At 42.6% G+C, this 11,643-nt stretch overlaps 1 protein-coding gene across 2 annotated transcripts in view; it reads left to right on the forward strand.

Annotated features, from left to right (window-relative positions):
• The first annotated feature begins 1,368 nt into the window (after positions 1-1,368).
• The window catches only part of KCTD7 (potassium channel tetramerization domain containing 7), a 133,072-nt gene continuing 122,797 nt past the window's right edge, over positions 1,369-11,643 (forward strand). The window contains exons 1-4 of one of the 2 annotated variants that reach the window (XR_007891226.1): positions 1,369-1,687; positions 2,449-2,618; positions 4,258-4,436; positions 4,953-5,833. Coding sequence is in view for 1 of the 2 variants with exons in the window: in XM_051636030.1 (XP_051491990.1) it covers positions 1,391-1,687; positions 2,449-2,618; positions 4,258-4,436; positions 4,953-5,329 (1,023 nt within the window). In the remaining variant the exon portion in view is untranslated. Of the gene's footprint in view, positions 1,688-2,448; positions 2,619-4,257; positions 4,437-4,952; positions 7,621-11,643 lie in introns of those variants that run through there. The other variant, XM_051636030.1, reaches the window with a different exon arrangement.

Below are 11,643 nucleotides of genomic sequence, written 5' to 3' on the forward strand. Positions count from 1 at the left end.
TATATCATTGCCTTGATGATAAAGACCTGGAGCATGTGATCATTATGTCCCTCTTTTATAGATATGTAACTTTACCAACACAAGTGTAACTTCAGAAGGTATTTAAGAAAACTTGGTCAACTTGATACAGAAAAGATGAGGGAACAGCAGAGCCTTGAGAAGCTTTTTTGAATCTCAGTATCAAGTAAAACTCGATGCACCTCTTGAGTTGCTATCAGGCTCGTGGGAATGAAGCAAAACTTGCAGGTCCAGTTCATTTAGTACCTGTTCTGTGGTGTGTGAGTGTGAGGCAGGATCTGAGCTGTCAGGAAAGCTCCGGAAAGTAATCCCTGCCATGGCAATGACAGGTGGCTTGTGATCTGGAAGGAGGGATTTCTAGTAGAGTTGGTGGTGCTGATACATGGCTGCATTAAATACTTGATTTAGAAATAATTTTGCTTCTTGGTGATGTTTTCTCATTAATTATCAGTTTATCTCGCCCCAGACATTTGAAAATAAAATGGATAAATTTCCTTAGTTTAAATAAACAAAACAAACCCTGTGACTAGAGAGAGTCAACAAATAAATGTTGTTGTGCCTAGTTAACAATAGTTACCGTGCATGCTTTAAGTGGAAAGGAGAGGATATTTAGATGGATGCTTATTCCTCATGAAATGGGGAGAACCAGAACACAATGTCAGAGTAACTGGGCAGTGATTAGCTTATGTTTTTCCCTTAGGAAGACCCTCTGATGCAGTCAGCATCCTGCTGTTTCACTGCTCCGTGCCCGGGGACGAACGGGAAGTGAAGCAAACCTAGAGAGGAGCTTCAGTTACCTTTTAATGAACGTCAGAAAGCAGGTTAAACTTGTTAATGATCTGTCTCTTCGTTTTGCTGCCACTGATCTTATTCTTGAAACCCTGGACTAATTGAGGGCCGAGATCTTACGTTCCTAACCGCACTCTTTAGGCAATTGCTTTGTGTGAACATTCCGATGGAAAAGAAGGTTAATACTCACGAACATAATTAACCTACGCTGCCTTGTGTTTTTTCCCTAAATCCCGGCGTCACGTTGAAGGAGGAAGGATCACTCCTTCTTCTCAGCCCTGTGTTTCTGCTGGAGACCCTTTCGGTGCAGCACAGCCGCCGCGGCCCGTGATGCTGATGCACCCCTGGGACCCCCCCAGCTGGGGCTGGAGCGCGGGTGTCGCGCGGGCGCTGTCGGCCTATCGCGATAGTGAGAGCGCTGCCCCCCCCCCAGCCAATGGCGCTGCTGCCCCCCCGGAGCAGCCAATGGCCGCGGGCTCCTGCCAGCCCCCCCTGCAGGGACAGCCCCCTTCTCCTCCCCCTGCCAGGCTGCTCCTGCCAGCCCGGCCGCGATTCATTTCCCATCATTGGAGCGCCAGCCTCGATGAGCGGGGTGAGGCCGGGGAGCCCCGTGCCTTGCCTGCCCCGCGCCCCGCTGCAGCTGGTGGGGGGAGCGCCCGGCTCACGGGGGCCCTGCTGCCCCTTCCGCAGCGGCTCGGCCGCCTGCCCAGCAGCCCCGCTCCGCGGAGCCAGAGGGATGGTGGTAGTTACGGGGCAGAACAAAGTGAGCGGAGACCCGGATGATGCCATGTCGAGCTCGGATGCTGAGGATGATTTCCAAGAGCCGGCCACTCCTACTGCAACCCAGGCAGGACAAGCACTACCTCTGCTGCCTCAGCAGGTAAGAGCTCTCTGCTGCTGATCCTCCGACAGGGTCCGGTTGTTGCAGCACCTTCTGCTCAGGTGCCAGGGAATCCAGGATTTGAGTATTTGTGGATATCTAGTTCAGTTGCCGTTAGTAGCAAAATGGTTGAATAAAACTAAGTCCCTTGAATTTTACTTAAATCTCCTGGCAGCGTCTGTCAGTTTCTGTCCGTGTTTGGACTGGGCAAACACAAGTGGGTGTTGATTCTGGTTCCAAGGCATCCTAAGGTGTGACATTAAGATTTTAGGCCTGCTGTGAACCTATTGCAAGTACAGAATTGCTGGGTTTTTCAGTGTATGGGGTGGTATGGTACAGTGGAGCCGTGTAAAGGAACTGGTGGAGGAGCAACTAAGGGCAAGTGCCAAGGCTGGCCTGGCATTTCCCACTGTGTGGGTGTGTGTGGGTGTGCAAGAGTGAGAAGGGCTTTCTGTCTTTTCTTCTTTCCCCAAAATAGCCAAGAGGAGTCATTCATGCTTTCAGTAAATATCTGTTATTAAAGCTGAGGGATTCCTGCTGTTTCAGACATCCAACTAAAGTGAAAAACATTAACTGATTACAGCCAGACTATTCCAGTTGTTAACCCTTCAACCTCAAGGCCAGGAACGAAGCATCTGTCAGACCAGGTCCTGTCACAGGGGCAAAGACTGTGTTCTGTGTCAAGAAGTTGTGACCCTTTTGGCCTGTGTGCACTACAAAGGCCTAGAGGCTCATTTCTGGTGGTGTGATTCCTTCTGCAGTTCCCAGAAGTGGTTCCACTCAACGTAGGAGGGATGTATTTCACAACAAGGCTGTCGACGCTCAGACGTTACGAGGACACGATGCTGGCGTCCATGTTCAGTGGGAGACACTACATTCCAACAGATGCTGAAGGCAGATACTTTATTGACAGAGATGGAACCTACTTTGGGTATGTACCATGTCCTCAATAGTGTACTTGAAAAGTTGTTACAGAAGGGAATTATTCTTGATTTAACAAATTTCTTCTCCTTCTAGCTAAGTCACATTTGTATTGCGGGTGAATGAGACTCACATCCGCGCCTTCCAGACTCCCAAGAGGAGAGTACGTTGCAATTTAAAAACTACTTGTTTTATTCTTAATGTTTTTAAACTGGAGAAAGAAGAACATGCCATGTTTTGAATTTGTGCATTGTTTTGTCTAGAGCATCTGCTTTCAAGATATTAACACTGATGTTTTAAAAAGTCTGTATTTGGCATTGCTTTTCATGGGAAGCTTTTTTGTACAGCACTGTTTTTTAATTGATACTACAGTATTTATGATGAAGAGGGAATGGAAGGAATATATCTTAGGTTTCTTAGCTGCAAGTGTAATGTCTTCAGTGTTTGGCAGGATATAACCTAACTGGTAAAAAAGCACAGACCTCAGAGTGATTTATTTTTTGTTTTTTACTTATTTTTTGTAATTATTTTTGCTGGTCTGCCATGTCCCCTCACCTTCAGGATTCCTTCTTATGTGTTTAGCTTTTGTTTTGTTTTTAATTAAACTATGATCTTACTAAAATTCTGTTTGAATTGGTGTGAGATGGCTAGAAAAGGTAAGCAGTGTTGATGGGTTAAGGTTTTTGCCCAAAGCAGCCTTTACAATTTAACGTCCATTTCTTTTTTCTCCTTTGTAGACATTTCCCTGATCTTTTCAACAGAGAAGGATTGAATTATTTTCAAAGGACATTTGGGTTGTACCATAGTGTGGGACAGAAGTAGATTAAGCCAGTGTATTTATTGAAAAACAATTGTTTCTTTACATTTGACAGTTTAGGAAAACCTTTGTTGGAAAACCAATTCATTTGTGATGTTTTCAATCTGAATTCAAAATACAGCTGGGACACAGAGCCAAGTTAGCACCCTGTGCATTTGTTGACATTCTAGTGCAGACTGCAGAAATGCTTGTTTTATTTGATTGTTTTGCTGTCTAGTGCTTTCAAGGTGATTCCTTTTCCTTGATTCCTAAATTTCCTAGATTCCTAAAAATCTTGTAGCTTAACAGTGCTTCAGAACTATGAAGAAATGTTCTCTCTCTTATTATTGTTCATACATACACAAGTGTGCATGGCCCTGGTGCTGTGAAGAGAACACCTCCTTTGCAAGTGCACCATCCCTCCAGCCAGAATCCTGGTTCTGTGTGGGATAAAATGTCCATCCAGGTGATTTTCTAGGAAAATGGAAAAGTTTATTTTGTCACAGACCAACGTTTGAAATACAGTGACTGATCTTTTTCCTGTTAAATACTGTGTCCTCTTCTACTTTAAGTGATTGCTCCACCTTGAAGTTGTTGTTTAAAATGTTTTAGTTTTTTTTACATGAGTTCTGACAATATCAGAGGCAAAATGGGAAATGATGACTTGGCAACTTGAACACAGCAAATGCTTTTAAAACCATATGTTGGAAATCTGGCTCACAGTTACTGACTAAGCATAAGGATTTCTAGCTCAATCATATAAACAATTAATATTTAGTGTTTCCTCTCCTTTCTCACCTGCAACAGTTTTGGCAGAACCTTGTTGTTGGATCATGTTTTTCCCTTCTTGCAGAGACATACTGAACTTCCTGAGGTCTGGTGACCTGCCACCCAGGGACCGAGTGAGGTCAGTGTACAAGGAAGCTCAGTATTATTCCATAGGACCATTGCTAGACAATCTGGAGGATATCCAGCCTCTTAAAGGAGAAAAAGTTAGACAAGCTTTCCTGGGCCTAATGCCATATTACAAAGGTAATTACAAAGTAGTATTGACTGTTTCTTCTACCATTATTCAAATAGTACATGTGGTGGTGTCACGTCTGCTTGCAGCTTTCAGACTAACTCCATTGTGTTGGAGAAGTTTGTTGTGTACCTTTCATGCTCTTTAGATCTTTGAGAGCTCCATGTCAGATTTGTTCCTGCTGCATCCAAGGATGTGGATTTTTATGCTGTCTTAAAAGGGAGCAAGATCTAGGCCGTAACATGCAAGGCTTATTATTAAATGAGGAGGTTTCTCTGCCTCTGCATGCCTTCCAGTAGGGCCTTCAATTGGGTACATTTGGGCATGTAGTGAGGACACCAAGTTACAAGAAAATTGAGAACCATTTGATCACTACGTATCAAGCTACATGCAGCTTCCCCTTGCTGCTAATATTATGTGGAGAATAATGTGTTAAACACAGCAGGAATGAAGTCTCACATTAAATAACTGCATTGATTTGTTTTTTTTAGTAGGTGCTTCATTGTTATTTCTAACTTTTTTTTTAGATCACTTGGAACGGATAATCGAGATAGCAAAGCTGAGAGCCATGCAGAGAAAGGCACGGTTTGCAAAGCTGAAGGTCTGTGTCTTCAAAGAAGAGATGCCCATCACTCCCTATGAGTGCCCACATTTCAATTCCTTACGTTTTGAGAGGAGTGAAGGTGAGACCAAGCTGTTTGAGCATCACTGCGAGGTGGACGTGTCGTTTGGCCCCTGGGAGGCCGTGGCTGATGTGTATGATCTGCTGCACTGCATCGTGACAGACCTGTCTGACAGGGGCATCACAGTGGATCACCAGTGCATCGGGGTGTGTGATAAACACCTCATCAACCACTACTACTGCAAGCGTCCTATCTATGAATTCAAGATTACCTGGTGGTGAGTTATCTCGTCCAGCAGGGTGCAGGGCATGAGGACTTCTAGGTGACAATTGCTTGTAATGATTTTTTGCACCGTGTCTTTGGAAATGCGTTGCTGCTGCCATGTGTTGGAGTCAGTCTGCTGGAGTGTGGGCCAGTGCTGGGCTGCTCAGCAAAGAGGGAAGACCTCTTGACACCTCAGAAAACCAGCCTGAAACTAGACTGTTGGCTCAGGTACCTTATTGAGGCACAAAACAGAATCACCTCATGGAACTGATGGAGCAACAGCTTCTAAAAGCTGCCACGTACCTGGTGGCTTTAGTACCACAGTCTGCACAGTGGACACTGCAGATCTGCATTAGTCTGGAGCTGGGGGGCTAACAATACTGACAGAACCTGGTTGAGTTTTACCCACTTAGAAATGTTTCAGTCATTCCTTAAACTTACCACTTTATAAAATTGAGTAACACCCAGCAGAGATTCTGGAAATGTCATTTTGATGTAATAGATCACTTAAAAAAAAAAAAGTATTCCATATATATTATTAATTGTTGTCACAATTAAGCTAGATTTCTTTTTTTAATTAAGACTCTGCATTGTGAATTATAATATTATATTTAAATTATTTCCATTGTTATAAAAAGGAATAGCAGATTTGTAATATATTCCCTAATGCTTTTAGGAATAATAACTTGTTCATGGAAGACTTGTGCCTGTTTTTAGCCTTAGAAATTCTAAATGTTTACAGTATCTACAGAAAAAGAAGTTCTATAGAATCAGGTAATTTACAAAGGCTTTTGGTAAATGAGAAAACCCTAGATGTATGTTCCTATTAGCAGAAGTAGGAGGAATATTTAATGTATATTATTTTATTACTGACTCTTTTTACATTCTGTGATACTAAACTTTGTTGTAGAGTTAGAGTCAACTGGTGATACTAGACAAGTGCTTCCTTCACCTCATCCTCTTCAGATAACTCTCATTTTTAACATTCTTGTTGACTCTTCCTGGTGTAATACCAGGAAAAAAATTAAAAATCAACCTTCATGTCCAAGTATTTCTGCAATTACAAACCAGTGTATCTGGGCAGTAAATCTCTTTCCACACTGAGAGAGGCAGCTCGCAGAGTCATCCTGTTCAGAAGGTAATTGTTGCACTTCTGACATTAGGAACCACATCCTATAGTGGAATTACTTTATGTCTAAAGCTGAGAGGTAGATCTGACACCTGCAGATGTTCATGTGCTGTGAGGTGCAGAATGCTCAAATGTTTTTCTGAAAGACCCCACTTGAAGTGTTCTCTTCAGGAGAGAGGGAAAGTAAATGTCTGCATATTGCATTCCATTGGATTTGTTAATCCAAGAACGTTGCTTAATTCAACTTTTGACCAATACAAAAATGTATTTATTACAACGATGAAATTCTCAGTTACCTGAAGTAATTTTTAGATTAATTCTCATAACTGATCAAATTGTCTTGCAAAAAAAGAGGCAGATTGTTTGCATTGTCACACTTTTATGTATTTAATGTAGGAATTGTTAGTAAATTGTCTCTCTGAGGTGGGGGCATGTAGCTCCAATGGTCTCTTTCAAATGTTTACTTACAGAGCATCATTGTCAAGTGCTGAGTTTCAAGTCCAGAGTTTCATTTTGAGATGAAGGGGAGAAGGAAATTATGTGCGTTTGGATCTTACTTTAAGTTTGTTTAAATTGGTTTTTTAAGTAGTGGCCATTGAGTTACAAGTTGTTATTCTTGTGTTTGATAACCCAAAATGAAGTCAAACTTAGTAAAGTTTCCCTAAAATGAGTGGAACCTTGCATGGTTTCCTCACTACTCTCCTGCCTTCATTTTGTTGTTTATGTTTTTTTTCCAGGGGGATCTTAATCTGCAAACCACAATTTCTAATAAAATGGTGTAAGATCTTGAAGCTGAGGTGATGAGGTTTTGGCTGCTTGTGCACTAGAAGTTCAGGACTTGCAGCATCAGTTGATTTAGAGACTACAATTTAAAACTGTGGTTTTGCAGGGTTATCTGGTGTGTTTTGCCACTCCCCATAGATGGATTTACACAGGACATAACTCTGGCTTGGATTTCAGCACTTCTTGCAGAAATGGAACACAGTCTGATTTAACAGTATGGTTCTCTGGTTTGGCTGTAGGACTGTTTTTGCTGTTATCCTAGAGAAGCTGTGATGGCACGATTCCTGTTTCAGTCATGTTTGCTATTTCTTAATATGCACACGCTGATATTTTATAACTTTCTCCTGTTCATTGCTTAAATAAGTAAGGAAGACTACCTAACCAAAAAGATAAAAATTAACATCTTGGTCTGAATCAGTTGCATCTCCAGTGAAGCTTTGATCCTCCAGAAGAGAGGAAACATCAAGTGCAATAATGAAACAGAAACCATGGATTTGAGCCAACATGCTTTCCTTAAACACACACATTGTGTTGGGATTGTGCAAGTGAACAATGTTGTTACTCACCACGCTTGTTCTGAGCAGTCTTTGTTTACAATTATTTAGATGGTGTTGCCTAATGTGTGTTCATTTTTTGACAGACACAGAAGAGTTGTGCAGGCGGATATCAGGGGAGTATAATCTAATCACTGCTTTATATAACGAACATTATTGACTCTCTTTTCTTGACGTGTAGCATAATGTGTGAAACTCTGCGTTTGCAGCAAAAATGTGAGTAGCTCATCTACTAAATCCATGTTTCAGATGATGTTTTTCTATATTGTGAACCCTTTATGATTGTTTAATTAAACTAAATGCCTCTGTAATACTGTTTTTTTTCCTCACAGTAGGACTTTTCTTTCTATCTGGCTAGGCCAGAGGTTTCCTAGAAAAAATTCACCTCTGTGCTTCTCCTACTTAGCTTTTTTGCCACTTTATCATCTATGTAGCTGCTTTTCCACCCCAAGAATCCCAAATACTCTGTATTTGCAAGCTGGCACCACAGGCAAAGTGGCCATGCAGTAAGCAGTCTTGTGTCACCAATGTGCTGTTGCTATGAATACTGTATTTCTAGATCCTTAAGAGGACGATACCCATCAGGCCAGAAGCCCATTCAGGATGAAGAGAAGACATTTTAAATTATGGGTTCTGAGACAGGATACATGCCAGTTTTTGTTCCAAAATGATATACAAGAAAATGTGTGTTAGAATATTTATTTATTTATTTATTTAAAAAAAAAAAGTCTCAAATACTTCCAAAGCAGAGATTGCACATCTGGGTTGCAGATTATCTGAATAGTAGGGGTAGAAGTGTGATAGTCATTTAAAATGTAGAATTGTTAGCTGTTTTTGTTTAAGTTTGCTGTGTGTCTGAAAGAAAACACAAGACTAATCTTTTTAATATCCCCTCTATATATGGGTAATCTAGTGGTATTTAAGAGGGACCAAAAGGAGTCCTTGCTATCAGGTCTGATATTAAGTGATAACCAATTTCACAGCACATTAAATGTTTCTGCATCTGTTTTACACTTGTAAAATAGGTAGGATACCTACTTGTCTTTGTAAAGCACTCAAAAATTCCATGAAAAAATATTTATGTGCAGCATCTACTAAATGACTGTTGATTTCAAGAGTTATAAAAAGACAACCTTAACTTTTCAGCTTGGTGCAGGCTTCTTAACTTCAGTACCACAATATTCCACAGAGTAATCTGAAAAATGTATTGCTGAACCTCCATCCTGCTTGGAGGAAAGAGCAGGTGCTAGCACTTTTGATATGGAAAGCCCTTGAGCCACACTTGAGGAAATACTCTCCTCGTGGTGCATGTTTTCTTATGAGACTGCTGGATACCATTTTTTTTTTAAGCTGATTTTAACCCAAACCTGTAATGAGGGATTAGTTTCTGCACTGAGGAGCGTGTGGGTTCTTTGGTTTGTTTTGGAGATACTCAGGTTTCAGCCAGGTAGCAAAAGCAGTAAGTTACTGCAACAGGACATTCTGCCTACCCCTCTTTTGATGTATTTTTTAAAAAGTTTTAGGAAGTCTGCCTGGGCAACCCCTCATGATGTCATATATGCAAATGCCTGGATTTGTTAATGTGGATATTCATGAGGTTTTGTTGTTGCTCAGGTGTGTAATGCTCTTTCCTGAAACTAACATGAGTGAAGGGTTGAGTTAAACATTGGTGTTCTGATAAGCCTGCTTATGCCTTAGGTATCCCTGCTTTTTTTCCTTTTGGAAAAAAACCCCACAAACCTGATATAATCAAAGATAATAGTTTTCTAGCTTCATTGGGTATTTGCAACCCCTGGGAGCCATCCTGCCCAGCTTTATTCTCACTGCTCGTTCTTGTTTATAGATGACCTGGCAGAGGTGACATGAGGAGGAAGCTGATGGAAGTACCAGCAGGAAAGGTCTCCTGTCAGAGCTTTGCATTGCAGTGTTCTTTCCATCTTATCTCAGCTGTTCTGCTGTGTGAGGCAGAGGAATATTCCCCACCATTGGTGTGAGGTCAGGCGGAGGCACCTGGACTGTGGTCATCCCTGTGCTCTGTAAGTTCCTGGTCTTGTGCTGGATGGAGTTCAGTGGGTGGGACAATCCAGGGGGTGTGGGTTGCACAGGAAATTCAGCAGCAGAGGTAAGGTGGCTGCTGGGTCACACTGCTGGAATTTCAGCATCCTTGTTTAGAGCTGAGGACCTTTATGCCACTGCTTATGCACTGGATCTTTCTTTTCTGCATGGCAGAGTAATCAAGTTTGGGATGCAGCTGCCTGGCAGGTAAGAGGAGACCTCAGAGCAAAGGTGGCCTCTTAACTCATAATAAATCTCTGGGACATGGTATTTCTGTCACTTTATTATTTTAATAACTGCTCCACTCTGGACGATGTGTAGACCCCACTGGCTTGAAGTTATTGTTGGATTTACTGAACCCTGGGGTTGTGTTGAGCTCTTTGGTCGGTTGTAGGTAAACAACTGGAAGTGTTTTCAGGTTGTTCAGGCACAGCACAGAGGACCCAGGATAGTTTTGAGGTTTGTGCTATGGAAACATAATGTCATTTAACAGACAAAAAAGATCTCCAGTCTTTCATTATCTTTCTGCAAATAAGCTAGACTCCAGAGGTAATTCTGTTCTGTTAGTATCTTCTGTAAATAGTCCTCTAACTGGAAGTTGCTTTCCAGAACAGCAGTTCTTACTCGTTTTACTTACACAAGCTTAGTGTATGTTTACCTACACTTTCACTGTGACTTTTATAAATGGATTTTGCTTTGCTGAATGATAAATTGTATGTGTCTATGCATTGTAACCCGTAATGCCTTTGAAAATCCAGCCTGGATTCTAATGATCAGGGTTTGGAATGATCTCCAAATGTGTTTTATTCTTGGTGTGTGATGTTTAATACTGTGGGCACTGTAGTGTATTATTTCTTACTATGTTTTTGCTTTTCAGTTCAGGTGATATAGTCTATGTTTTTTATTTAAAATAGAAGACAGATGTGGATATAAAATTTGTGTGGTGCAATAAAAACGATGTTCTACTGAGAACTGTTGGAATCTGGCTGATCTGGTCTGCAGCCCCCTCCTCACCTTTCCTGGGGTCTGAGTCTGCTTTGCATGACTGCAAAGGGAAATCCAGACACCAGCCTCTGTCCCAGGCTTCGTGTAGTGGCACCAACCACTGATCTGCTCATCATCGCTTCCTTAGCAGATGGCACTTGGGCAGAGCCTGCTCGGGGACACTGTCTGGTATCAGATCATTTCACTTCTGCTTCCCTCCCTCCGTGCCCACCCCTGGCGGCAGCACAGGAAGGTCCCAGTGGCTGTCCCAGCTTGCACAGTGCTCAGAAATAAAGTGGAGTTTGGATTTGCACAGCTGGCTGTGCTCAGAGGTGTTCCTGGCACAACTGACATGCTGGAATAGCCCTTTCCTTGCTGTCTGTGTGTCTTGCTAAAGCCATCCCTGCTTTCACAGCTGCATCATCCTCTTTTAGGGTGAGAGGAGCCTCCGGTTGTGCCAGGGGAGGTTTAGGTTGGATATTGGGAAAAATGACTTCACTGAAAGAGTGGTCAAGCATTGGAGCAGGCTGCCCAGGAGAGCGGTGGAGTCACCATCCCTGGAGGTGTTAAGAACACGCACAGACGTGTCACTCGGAGCTGGTGGGGGGGGCTGATGGTTGGACTTACCTGCCCGGGGGTCTTGTCCAACCTTGACGGCTCCGTGATCCTGTGACTCTTACAATTCTATGTCTGTGTTGAGCTGTGGGAGGAAAGAACCCGAACCCAGCACACGAGACTGCCCCGTCCGTGTGACAGGCAAGAGGAACACGTCTCAAACAGCAGCTGTTCGTGCGGCCGGGCCGGGCCGCGGGGACAAGACGGTGCA

This window comes from Apus apus, chromosome 18 (genome assembly GCF_020740795.1).
Source record: "Apus apus isolate bApuApu2 chromosome 18, bApuApu2.pri.cur, whole genome shotgun sequence".
NCBI classification, from domain to species: domain Eukaryota; kingdom Metazoa; phylum Chordata; class Aves; order Apodiformes; family Apodidae; genus Apus; species Apus apus.